The sequence below is a fragment of the Alligator sinensis genome, unplaced genomic scaffold (genome assembly GCF_000455745.1).
Source record: "Alligator sinensis unplaced genomic scaffold, ASM45574v1 scaffold635_1, whole genome shotgun sequence".
In the NCBI taxonomy this organism is placed as follows: Eukaryota; Metazoa; Chordata; order Crocodylia; family Alligatoridae; genus Alligator; species Alligator sinensis.
The window spans coordinates 805,044-818,878 of record NW_005842482.1 but is presented as its reverse complement, the minus strand read 5'-3'; the positions used below and the strand labels follow the sequence as shown (position 1 = coordinate 818,878).

Genomic DNA, 13,835 nt, shown 5'->3' with positions numbered 1-13,835 from the left:
CTAGTTCCTATTTTAATTTTAATAAAAGTTCAGACATCATAGCTGAAATCATCCATAATAATCTTGCAAGTTGAAGAAAAACCACAAATAAATCAAGGAGGATTTATGGACTACATATACGGTATTCTGAATTTATTCCTATGTTTTCTTCCAAATGGAATTCTCATTTAAATAAACCTGAGTCCTATCTTATGTAATAGTTAAGACATGCAACAATGTCTCTTCCAAACAGTAGTGCCAAATTCAAGTCAAACATAATAAAAGCTTGTCTAACTGTATGTCTGCATAATTGGTCGAATAAAAGATCTTACTCTAAGAAATCTTTCTCTCTCAATGCCTTTTTTACTTCAGTCTTCATAAACAGGGATAGCTACCAGATGATGAATGCTGTTGGCAGCAACTATAGGGAATGAGAGAAACAGCCTGCAGTAATGGCAGAACAGAGTAAGGATTACTTAGAGAAGCTAGATGGCATGGTTTCATAGGGTACACCATAGGATACTGAAGGAACTGGCTGAGGTCGTTTCAAAGCCATTTGCTAGCCTCTTTGAGAACAGACCTGGAAGTCAGGTCAGGTCCTGGATGATTGGAAAAGGGAAATATAGTGGCCATCCTTAAGAAAGGGAAGAGGGAGGATCTGGGAAACTACAGAGCAGTCACCCTGATACCTGGAAAGATCATAAATTAGATCTAGTAGGGGAACACAAGTTGTTCAGAAACAGCCAAGAAGGCTGATTTCTTTCTGTGATAATATGACAGGCTCTGTGGATGTAGGGAGGGCAGTGGAAGTGATCTATCTTGACTTTAGCAAGGCTTTTGACAATGTCTCCCATGACATTCTCATTAATAAGCTAAGGAACTAGTAAGTAGATGAAAGTACTGTAAGGTGGATGCATAACTGGTTGGATTATTGTGCTCAACAAGAAGTCCACAATGGCTCAATGCCTACTTGGGAGAAGGTATCAAGTGGGGTTCCCCAGGGCTTTATGTTGGGTATGGTATTGTTTAATAACTTTATTAATGATTTGGATGATGGGATTAAATGCATGCTTAGCAAATCTGTGGATGACACCAAGCTGAGTTGAGTTGTATGGCTTCAGAGAGCAGAGCTAAGACCAAGCATGACCTGGATATACTGCAAAAATGGTCCACAATCAAACAGATGAAATTCATCAAGGTCAAGTGCATATTTTGCACTTGGGATGGAATAATTGCATGCACAAATACAGGTCAGGGAATTACTTCCTAGGCTGTAATACTGTAGAGAAAGCTCTGAGAGTTGCATAAGGGTGAATCATAAGATGAATATGAGCTAGCAGCATGCTCTTGTTGCAAAAAAAGCGAACAGCAAACTGAGTTGTATTAACAGGAATGTCACTTGCAAATCAAAGGAAGTAATCACTTAGCTCTATTTAACAGTACTGAGGTCTCACCTCGAGTACCATGTCCAGTTTTGGACCCCATGTTTCAAGAAGGATGTTGATGGTATAGAAAGAGTCCAGCTCAGATCAAAAAAGCAATTAGAGGCTTGGGAGGAATGACTTTTATTAGGAAAGGCTGAAATACCTAAAGTTGTCTAGTCTGAAAAAGAGAAGACTGAGCAGGGATTTGATAATAGTTTTCAAATACCTGAAGGGCAATTACAGAGAAAATAGTGATTGACTTACCTCTGTGATTGCAGGAGGCAGGATTAGAAGCAGTGGCTTCAAGCTTCAGCAGGGGAAGTTTAGGTTGGAGATTAGAAGAAACTTTTGAACTATGAAGGTGGTCAAGCATTTGAACAAGCTACATAGAGAAACTGTGTAACTTCCACCTCTGGAAGTTTCCAAGAGCAGATTGGATAGACACCTGGCTGGGATGGTTTCGTCAGGGATGATCTTACTTTGAGCAGGGTGCTGGGCTAGATGACCTTGTGAGGACCCTTCCAGTCCTACTTTTCTATGATATTATGTCAATCTTCTGCTAATAGAAAATATATTTTTGTCACTCATTCTAAACATATTCTTGTCATGTCATCTGAATAAATTAGGGCTCAGTTAGATGACTTATTGACTTAGGTAAGGGTTGCCAGAATCTGGAATGGGCTTTCAAGGGAGATGGTGCTCTCCCCTACCTTGGGGGTCTTTAAGAGGAGCTGGACATGCACCTGGCTGGGGTCATCTGACCCCAGCGCTCTTTCCTGCCCAGGGCTGGGGTTCAGACTCAATTATCTGCTGAAATCTGACCCAAACATCTATGAATCTATTTGAAAGTGGGGCTTTGGCCATGGTGGGATGGCTTTCACCACAGTAATCCTAGGGTTCTGGGAAGCCCATGGCTGCTACCAGAGCTTAGAATTCTCAAATTCTGCCAGGGGAAGCATCTCCCCCATGCACCACTTCAAAACTGGTGCCAGCAACTCGGTGTGGGGCTGAAGGTGTAGGAGTCTGAAGTGCCACAAGGGGGAAAAAAAATCTAACACCCCTTTATAGTACTTCAAGCTAGCACCTGCATCCATACATGTGTGGCTTCAAGCCCAGGCTCACAAATGCCACCAGGCAGGGGTAGTCCTGCCTCCCTCTGTGGCACCTCAGAACCCAATGCCTGCAACTCCAGGAATGCTGGATTTTATGGGCCCCATGGGGTTGTGCCAGGTTGAAAGGATGCTAGTGGGATCAGTAGGGTGTTGGCTTTTCCCCGCTTGCTCAGAGTCATGGCTGGACAGCCCTGAGACGGTGAGGAGGGGCTGGGCTTTCCCAGCCCTGCGACTGACAGGGGAGGGGTTTGGTTTGCAATTCAGGCAGAGCAGTGGAGTCTGGCTGAGTTGCACATGATTCTTTTCTGAATTATTTGACATATTAATAATTTTCTTTGGGGCTTGAAAACTATGCCAAGATATTATAACAATGGATATTCTATAGGCTAATTAATCAATTATATTAAAGCATATATTAGTATTATGAAACATTTCTCTGAAGTATCAGAATGATCGAAACATATTTTGCAACAAACTCAAGTCTACAAGTTTCTGTAAATGTTGATTTGATATTTGTTCCTTATAACTAATTTAATCCTTGGCAGGCACTTTTGACCAAAAACTGCTCAAAACTAGTTTCAAACATTGTTTTTCTGTGGAAAAGCAGAAAATGGAAGTGAAGAGGCAGAAACCATGGAAACCTGACAGTATGATCCTACAGTTTTGGTCTCAATAACATGAAACTTGCCAAACTCTTCATAGGAAAGTGTAAAAACACATTTAGAATTTGCATAGTTCAAAAAGTGCCATCTGCTTTGATAATCAAGAAAGCAGATGTAATAATCTTTTGTAGCTTCTGTATAACTGTATAGCCCATAGTAGAGCGCACCAAACAACATTAATTGAATAATTTATGAAACACATTTTATATCTGAGTATCCAACTGTGTTATTCTCATCCAAAAATGAATGTTTACATCCACATCACAAGTACTAATATAATAGTGACATAAAACTGGAAATAAGTATATTGAATATGTTCACATAATAAATATAGAAAATATACTGCTGTACTGAACCTAATAATAAAACAGTATATGGAGGGGCTCTGTATTCATTAAAGCCCAGCTCAGAGTGCTAGCAGTACTGTAGTTAAGTAAGGTGGGAAAGAATGTGACACAACATAGCAAGGACTTCATTAAACTCCTAGCTAGGCTCCTGATGCTATTATTTAAAATAAACATATGGTACCAACATTCACTGATGGATAAAGCCAAAAGGAAAAGCCAAAAATAACTGTAATTCAAAAATAAGCCCTACCTTCTCCAGAGAAGAAATATGACTTGACAAATCCCTATTCCTCCTGGCTAACATCCTCAACTCTACAAACTGTTTTTACTATCCATCTGAGGGAATCAAAGTCTCATTGACTTGATCATACCCTTCACTTCTTTTAGAATTATATTCACCCAACTGGTAAGCTGAAAAAATACAGTCAGTGTGGCTACAATAGTCACCTACACTATTTAAAAAAATGTAGCTGTTTTTAATACCTGCACTGTCTTACATAATCTGAAATGGTTATGGACATATGTTGACTAATTTTGAATGAAAGCAGTCTATTGATACAGTACAAGCCATGAACAAAATGCTCAGGACTTTAATTACATTTTTCACTAGCAAGTGTTACCATTTCCCTATGCCACATCAGCAAATAGGTTTTTTCACAGAAATAAGAAAAATAATAAGAAACTATACATGAAAATATACATGTTTTATGTGTAGGTTCTATAAGAGAACTGTGACATTCTTCTGTATATCAAATTAATCTGAAGCATTCTTTTTTCACATGTGAATGGATCTTAACAAGGATTGCAAGAACAGAGGCCTACTTAGGAAAGAGCTATTCACACCACAGAGAAAGCAGTTTCAGGATAATTCACATGTGTAGGAGGGCTATGCGAATCTTTGGTTGCTGACTCGATTTGGAGGACATTTGGCCCAATTCAGCAGCCAAATCTCTGAATCCAGATTGAATTGGGAGACCAATAAAAAGGTCCGAATTGATTCAAAGCCTCTGAATCAATTCAGAAAAGCTTTGGGGAAGATTCGGAGAGTCTGTGATTTGGGCAGTCCCTGCTTGCCGCTGTAGGGAACTGGACCTGGGCTCTGGGCTGGTAAGTAGAGGGTGGAGGGGGGGCTGAAAGAGGGGGGAAGGTACCATAGGGGAACCCCAACCAGGCTCCATCCCCTGCCTGCTCCCCCAACCCCCTTGAGTTCCTCCTGACTCCTGCCCATTCTCCCAGCCCCATCAATGGCTGCCTTGCCCAGCCGCAGCATCCCAGTGCTTTAAAAAAATAAAAAATAAAAAAAGCCCTGCACTCACCAGCTGCTGCAGTGGCCATTGCGGCCTCTGGGGGCTCATGGTAGAGCCCCCCTACACAGCATGGGCCAGTGGGGGGCCACGGGGATCACCCCCCCACCTGGCAGGAGCCAGTGAGTATAGGGCTTTTTCCTTTGTTTTTTTTTTTTTTTAAAGTACTGGGATGCTGGGGTTGGGAGAGCGGGTGGGGGATGGGGTCTGTTCAATTCAGAGATTCAGCCAATTCAGCGGCAGATGAATCTCCAAATCAGATTTGGCCAAATTGATTTGGGACAGTGATTCAAATCACTGAATCGAATTACTGTCCCCCGACTTGGCCGAATCTGAATCTAAAATGAATACTAGGTGCTTCACACAGGCCTAATGTGTAGTCCTTTTCTTACCAGGTTTCCAACTTGGAGTATAGCTTGGCTATCAGTGAACATAGGACCAAACCACATTCCTGTTTCTGTTTATGGAAACTGGCTGGCATTAGGGAGAAGGTGCAGAGCAAGAAAAGGAATAACAGAAAGACAAGTGAGGAGGGAAAAGGTGCAGAGGGGTAAAACCTGGTTCCACCATAGTCCATGGGAGCTTTGCCAGTGATGCCAAAAGAGCCAAGAATATACCTAGGAACTGAAAATCAGTCAAATTTAAGCCTATAATCTTTTCTGGAATTAACTGAGGAGAAATTATTTTGTCCTAATTGGACTGTCTGGAATCAGAAAGCAATACAACAGTTTAGTTCAGCCTCTGTCTCTCCTTGGCTGTTTGGGTTATGGAAGAAAACATAGATTTCACACTGGATAATATAAATAAAGTTATCTAACCTTGGCAGCTACTAAAGAGAAGACAAATCAACAATTGTCTCATACATGTATATTTTATGGTTTACAGTGTGCTGAGAAAGTCCACAAATGCACCAGCAGGCTTGCTTTTTCCTTCACCAGAGGTTAAGGTCTGAAGAACTTCACTTTTATTGTTGCTTGGAGAAGAATATATTGTTCCTCCTTTAAATTTTAGAGGAATCTCAAAAGCATAATTATAAGTCATTTTGAAGGCCATGCCCATAAACTCAGATGCTTGTGAATCCCTACCACTCAGAGCCCACAATCACACACTTGCAGTTATTTAGTGTGCCAGTGTTTTAACAGATAGCAGTATAAATTCTGGTAAATTAGGGTAATGTATAAATTGAACAGACATTACTTTTTAGTGTAACAATATGTGGAGTAAAGTCATGAATATATATGCGTGTTAATTTTAAGATAGGAAACTGAAAAATAAATTTAATTTTCAGGGTAGAACTTGAATTCTATAGCTAGAATCAATCTTTTCAGTGCAATTTAGCCACATTTATTGCCAAGTTATTATTAGCCTTTGAAATCAGCATACCATTTTAATGTTTCAAGCTTATGGATCAGGGACATTGCTGCCTCAGCTAATAAGGTGCAGACAATTAGTTGACCAATGTATCACACACAAGTAGTCACTTAAGATTAAAAAAAAAACCCTCAAAATTGTTTTTTTGTTATTGAATTGTACTAATTTGAAATCTCTTCCAGGGAAATGTTCCTTTCCTTGATACATCAAGGGGATAGAAAGGGAAGCATTTTCTTCCTTTCTTTCGCATACATTTATAACCTATACTAAAACACACAATATGTAACTAGATTCAAATACATTTAATGTTACACTGCCTCAAACACTAGGAAAGCATGAACAATAAAGGAAGAAGCAGCAGCAATTAATTCTTTTTCATCTTATCTTGGACATTCAAAGAGAACAGAGACACATTCAGTGATGAATGAGAAGAAAAAGATGGGGGAAAAGCACTTAAAGGGCAGATCCCCCTCCCCTCCCCCCCATATTTATTAATTGGCCAGTATATATTCAGGATTTGCAGCCTGACAGTGCCAGTATATCAGTGGTAGAAAGGCAAAACTAGATATTGGTTTTCTTGCCTGGTTAGTATGGGGAAAGAAGGAATGTAGCTTTCCCCTCTCATACACAATATGTGAGTGCATGTGTAGAAAGAGGAAGGATGGGGAAGGAGCTGGAATCCTGCTTCTGCTAGACACCAAAAAAACAGCAAGTAAAAGAGTAATGCACACTGTCTTCCCAATTCTGTTCCGGTGGAGTCCAATGGAGAAGGGCTCCAGAGCCAGGATCTCAGAAGAGCCACATTGACTGGAAAATAGCCTGGAGGTGCATGCCCTTGGATAGATAGGTCCCTCAAGATTTCAGAATATTGTGGTCTGCAAATTTTGATGTGCGTTTAGATCCTTGGGTGATTAGCTCAAGTGTTATAATCAGCAGCAAGTACTAATTGTCATCGGACAGGGACACAGTTCACATCTGTTGAGAGGAGCAGCAAGGAATGACCCACACAATGGTACAGCAGCCACTATACCAATGGATCCTGTGTCCTGGCCACTAAGATTCCAGAAGTAAAAAATGTGACTGTTCAGGACACATTTAAGTTGGAGGAAAATTACAGTGCTAGGAGGAGAGAAACAAAACATTAAAAAAAATGAAGTGGTTTAAAACATCTTGTAAACAATCTTGTATACATCTTGTAAAAACTTTGAAAAAGCCTAGGGTGCATTAAGCTCTGTAGCTGCTTTGTTCTTTTTGTAAGTGTGGAAAGAGCAGAGCTTGGCTGTCCTTCATTCTATCTTTCTTCACAAACTTTAGTAATATCTGCCTGCCAGAAGCACTGACATGCATTTAAAACCTACATTCCTAAAGTACAAAGGCTGCATGTATAGCTGGCCCCTTTGTGTTCCTATCCGAAGTGAAAAACAATCTGCCTGTATGTGACATTCTTACTATTTCTGGCCTAACCCACTTTGAGGACTTCAGGCCTCCATTATAATAAAGAGATTTCCATTGAATTTAAGCACAGTTAGACTACACATGGTCGTGGCCAGTTCCAGAAAAGGATTTAGCATAAATCTACATTTTGGCAACAATGTCCTGACTGGGTGATGCTGAGCATCCCTTACCCAACCTCTTCTGTTCACACACAGGAATGTGATGCTGCGGCTGCTCTGAGGTAATTTTCATTGCACTAGAAACCAGAGTTGCAAGAGTGATCACTGAAGGGCATCCCAGAGTTACATCACTGGCACATTTATAAGTTTAAAACGTACAGGTGTGAGCAAGTAGATGAAGGGAAACCTTCTATCCCCAAATTAGGACAAAGGGTGCTTACTTTTTCAGATAAGGCCTTAGAATAAAGATTGGGCATACCTATATCTTCTCAAGAGAATTACTTTATTGGGAAGCTAAACAGAAGTTCAACAAGCATTCAGAAACAAAATGGAAAATTAAAAACATATGCCTGGGAGGATGGGTGTAGGCTGGACCCCAGGATCTCTGAGCTCTTGCTAGTGGTTTAGTTCTGACGCATGTCCATCATTCCTCTTCTTCCTCTCCAGGTTTACAATAATATATATGCAATCATTAAAGACATGCATCTAACTACAATTTACAGTTTGATAGGGTATTTGTTAATGAAAAGGGTTGATAACAATGACACCTTTTTACAGCTAAGTGAAGAATTTATGATAAATTTAACTAAGATGGCCTTACAGAGGTTGCCAGCTAGGTTTCTACTCTTAAAACTGAGTGCTGTTCCTTATGGTAATGGGTTTCATTTACTTTGTGTTACTATGGTCAACAACTTAGTCACTGCTTTCCTGTTTAAATCATGCTTGGGAAGCATATAAGCCCAGAACCTGAGCCAGGGCAGCCAGTCTGGCCCTGCATTAATTGGTCAGCCAGACTGGTGTAGCAGGGGAGGTAGGAGGTCCCAGTAGTATCTGAGCATGATTGCTTTTAGCCCTTCCAGGGGCTGGGCTAAGGTGCTAATAGACAGCAACTGAAAAGGGGTGAAGCCTAGGCCAAGCAGACCAGAGCCCAAAAGGGGTCAAGACAGAGCCAGAGGGCCCAGGCCCAAGAACTGCAAAGCCAAAGCCAGAGGATTAACAACCCTAGAGGGTTGATATCAGAGTCTTAGAGGGGCTAGATCAGAGCCAGAGGCCCAAAGCTAAGAAGGATTAGACAAGGGTAGGTGCCCAATAAGTTAAGGGCTGATTCAATGGGCAAAGGAAAAAGGGGGCGCTGAGAGCAAAGGGGTTAGGGTGAAGAAGGCTGAGGCCCCAACAAGGGAAAGTGATGGAATAGTAACACCTGCAAGGAATGGGCATTGCTTTAGGGGAGGTTGGAAACTAGCCCCTAAGGCAATTAGTAGGGTAGGTTATGAATGGAAAGGGGAGGCCCACCTGATGCCTGAGGGCAGGACAGGGATCAGCAGGGTCTAGAAGGAACCTGCAGACTAACAGTAGACAAAGGCTTGCTCTGGGACCCTGAGGCAGCATCCCTTTCTCCCAAATACCATAACAACACGCAAGAAAGAAAAGGAGGATATCTGGAGGGCCAGAGCAAAGCTGGAGTTGTGAGGCCATCACGGAGTATCACAGCTGCTCTGGGGACTTGGTTTTGGTATAACATCCTTCCATCAAGATGTAAATGTGCTCTTTGTAGCAGGTGTGGGGTCTGCTACCCCAGTACCTGGTGCCTCCCTGTGGTCTTACCTGGCTGCTGGTTCTTCCCTGGCTCCACCTCACCTCCAGTCTCTTGTCTGCCATTACTTCAGTTTTATCTTTTGAGTGACTGGGGAGGTTGTTTCTGGGGCCAGGTGTAGTCTCACTGGTTTCCTCAATGATCCACTCTGCCTTAGCAGCTAGGTTTGCCTCACCTGTAGCCTGTGCTCTCCTTCTTGAGCACTTCTCTTTTAAGGGAGTGCTTCCTCAGGCTTCCTAGCATCTGTCATGGTTTCAGATGTCCCAGCCTTAGCCCCTCTTATCTGGCTGCATCCTCAGCCCTGGTCCACTGTATAAGATCTCAGGTCCCAGGCACTGGCTCTGACTTGGCAGCAGCCACTCTTGGGCTCCAATTTCACCCCACCGGCCTCAGTTCCTCTAGCTTGGGTCTGGCTTCTGCTGCTGACAGTGGGGAGTGCCATGCAGGCACCTCCACCTGTGGCTTCCTCCTCCTCTGTAGAAAAATTCCAACACAAAACAGCAACTTAACTGGTTCTAACTTAAACCTATCTGGGATTCTGGGGCTCAAGCCCTGCTTCTCAGGCTGGATAATTTCCCTCCCTCCAGCTCCGGAGTACCACTCTCAAGCTGGCTTGGCTCTTTGCTGTAGACAGCTATCTCCTGAGAACTCCTTGTCCTCCCACAGCACAATGCTAGACTGCCCCTCATGTGATCAGGGATGTGGCTTATATGCCCCAGCCCAGCCTTCCAGTCATGTAACCAGAACTCCTGCATCCAGGGCACAGTGCAGTTAAGTGCATCATTAAACTTTTTAGCCCTTGACTCAATCCACCTGTGCAGCTACTAAAAATTAGGGGCTGCAAGGCCAAACACCTATAAGCCCGTTTAGACATCTGCCCCACAGAGTTAAATCCAGAACCCTGAATTATGCTCTTTGTAGCTCTACACTTGGCATAGTGAATGTTAGGTACCTCAGAATGGTATACATGGAAACACGCTGAATAAGGATTTCCATCAAGTCGGCACACTGCTGCCTAAAGCTGGTTAATAGGAAGTGTAATGCACAGGGCTGCACCATAAATCTGTACCCTTTTTGAGTTAGTCTCCATGAACAGCTTAGAATAGGGATGACCAAGTTGCATCCCATGAAGCCATATCACCTGGTTTCCACCTGGCTGCCCACAGGTCTAGAAATTTGGAGGTATGGTGATAAGCAGTGGCAGTGTTAATTGTTGTGGGTCATCCTGTCACCAAATTTCCAGACCTGTGGGAAGCCCCGCTACTCAGATCCATAGCATGTAACTATGCCACCTGGGCTGTGGGGCTGTCCTTGGATCTGGAAATTTGGTGGTGGGAAGAGTTGTAGCTGGTTCAAGAGGTGACATTTATCAGAATACAAACACCTAACATTATTCAGGTGCACCAGACTTAATGCTATTTTTTTAAACTATGCAATAAAGTTACATAATAGTGAAATCATTACTTACTTCTCATTACAGCATTAATCACATCAATATGTTACACATTAATGTGGACATCATAAATATTTTTAGAAACATTTAATTCAGCATTAATTACTTTCCATACCATTTTGGTGTTACCAGTATGATTGAAATTTATATTCTCTGTACTGTTTTCTTAAATTTTCTCAACTATCATAGAAGGCTTTCCTCACTGGAAAAGAATAAGTTAACATACTACGTGGGTACAGTGTCTGATGCTAATAGTATCATTTGGCTATGTTATACATTCATTATATTGGATACGTGTTACTCAGAAAAATTCATACAAATAGAGTATTGTTGGCACTTAGTGCCCAAAACCTTATCTAACAACTTTCCCAATTATAGAGTTGGTCTGATAAAAAATATTGCAAAAATAAATAAATAAATGACTAAATAAACCCCTTTCCGCTCATACTAGTAGGGGTCATTCACCCATATACAGTTCTTACAGTTTACCTGTATAACACCATTTAATGCATCGTAAGGTCTTGCAAGTGTGCTGCCATTGAATTATGCAGATTTAACATAATATATCAGCTGTATATTTAATCCTAGAAAAATATTGAAAAATCTGATTTATTCTTAATGTTTACCATACATTATGAGTAATTCATCTCAAACCCTTAATTTTTGTTTAAATTACACCTATTTTCAGTATGACCTTATTGGACATATAAAACTGACTGGATTCTGAGTGCATTCATATTGGTTCTTAAATTTTCAAAATGACTAAATTATGATATTGAACGGTCACATACACATAGCTGATTTCAAACTGCCACACAATCTTCCAACATACATATACACATTTGCTTTTCAAACTATGACTTTTTAACTCATAATAAAGAAGATCTAGGGGCAGAGTTATAATCACTCTGTTGTGGGGTGTGGGATACTTAAAGATAGCTCGTGCATTATGTCCAATGATCTTTGGATATGAATATCATCATCAAATGTTAAATGCATACAGGTCTTTCATGTTTTACTGTTTGTCCAGCCTCTAATTTTGAAAAATGAAATCATTTTGAAGCTGCTTAAGAAATGTGTCAGTGTAACTGTGTTCTGCAAAGAACCATATTTCACCCTTCAGTTTGACATGCTCTACCATCTTTCTACTTTATGTACATCTGACGCTTTTACCTACCTTGGGCTGAATCTCTTTTTAGAAGGTTATGGCAAATTCTTACCTTATTGTGATAGGCGTGAGCACACCATTGCTGATGGAGTGATTCACAGACACAGTTAGAATATTATGAGAATTGCCACAGCTGAATCGAACTGTTGGTCTTCCTTCCACAAGATATAGATGAAGAAACTGTTCTCCAAAGTTCTTTTCACTGGCTTTGGAGATACAAATCAGAATCATTATTTATTATTGCTAAAGTGGCAGATTTTTAGAAAAAAATAATCCACATTCTTGGAATAGAAAAAAATCAGAGCTAAAAATAATTTTGTATAATTCATAATGTGCACAACCATTATAAAACTATTATAGTGTAGAGCTATTAATGACAACATATGCCTTTTCTGGTGTTTGTGTTAGTATATACAATTCTATTTGGTAAACTGCGACAAAACAATTGTTTTTTATCAATAGTTGATGATAGGTCTATTAATATACTGACATACCTATATATATACATATACATACACACACGCACCCCCATATGTATATATGTGCATGTGTGTGTATAAATTATTTTTATTACTGTGGCACTAGCTTATATACACAATCTTCTACATCAGGGGTGTCCAACCTTTTTGAATGTGGGGCTGTATCATGAACTTTTTTTCACCCAGTGGGCCAGCAGGAGCAGGCGCTCATGCGGCCTGGGGGTGCAGGGGTCAAGGGGGTGCCATCTGACCCTGCTGTGTCCTCCCTGCCACCTGGGCAGCCTCAAGGATGCTCCCACACCTGCGCGCCTGGGCTCAGCAGCCAGGTGGAAATGTGGGGACACTACAGGGGGGGGCAGGATGTGCAGGGACCCACCCCTGCTCTCTCTCCCCCAGGGCACCCTGAGCCCGAGCCCAAGCGGCAGGGGTCCCTCCCTCCCTGGGGCCCATGATTCACCACCCTCAGCGCGATGTCTGCAGGTGCAGGGGGATGCGGGGAGGCGGGAGCGGCACCAGCTTCCCGCCCCGACAGCCACAGCAGCAGCAGCAGCAGCATCTCCCACAGGCCCGGCCGCAGCATCCCTCTGAGCTGGCATCTGCACCACCTGCGCCCGCCTGCCCGCTGCACCGCAACCTGCTCCAGCCCATGCGGCTGACAGAGACTGGCGCAGGGTGGGGCCATCGTGCAAATGAGGAAGGGAGGGGTGGGGCGAGGAAGGGACACCGTGAAATGAGGGGGGAGGGGAGGAGCTGCATGGTGTTAGCAACGTCAAGCTGACGTGGTGCGTGTGGGAACCTTGTCCCTTCCCCAGCCCTTCAGCAGCCATTAGGAAGCTGCTGAGGGGCTGGAGGAGGGACAAGGGGTGGGAATGAAAGTAAACAGTGTTTACTTTCATTTCCCGTTGCAGCACTGTGGGCCTCAGAAAATGGCTTGGCGGGCCGCATGGAGGCCCATGGGCCATATGATGGACAAGCCTGCTCTACATTAAGGGAAGATAAATGTTATTCTATATCCAAGAGCATAAGTTAGACAACATGATTGAAGAGGAAGGGTGCAAATAAAATAGATACTTAAATATTCAGTTTTTCTTACTTATTTTCTATCAAATTTTGCTTTATTTCATATCAGATTTTTTTTTCTTATATCCAGTGAATATCAAGGACAAGGATTATAAACAATTCAGCCTGACCGTGATCTGACAACATCTTCCTAGTCTTTCCTTGAAGGATATTTGCCTTATTAGGAAAAGCAAAAGCTGATGTGCTTTTCCTGATGTGCATCAGCAAAAGCTGATGTGTGGACCAGGCTTAAAATAAGTTAGATTTCAC

The 13,835-nt window shown here is 42.1% G+C and overlaps 1 protein-coding gene across 1 annotated transcript in view; it reads right to left on the bottom strand.

Moving 5' to 3' along the window:
- LOC112551503 (protein eyes shut homolog) overlaps window positions 1–13,835 on the bottom strand; it is a 579,454-nt gene that overhangs the window by 278,218 nt on the left and 287,401 nt on the right. Inside the window, 1 exon segment of the mRNA XM_025212766.1 lies at window positions 12,080–12,233. Within this exon segment, the coding sequence (XP_025068551.1) occupies window positions 12,080–12,233 (154 nt within the window).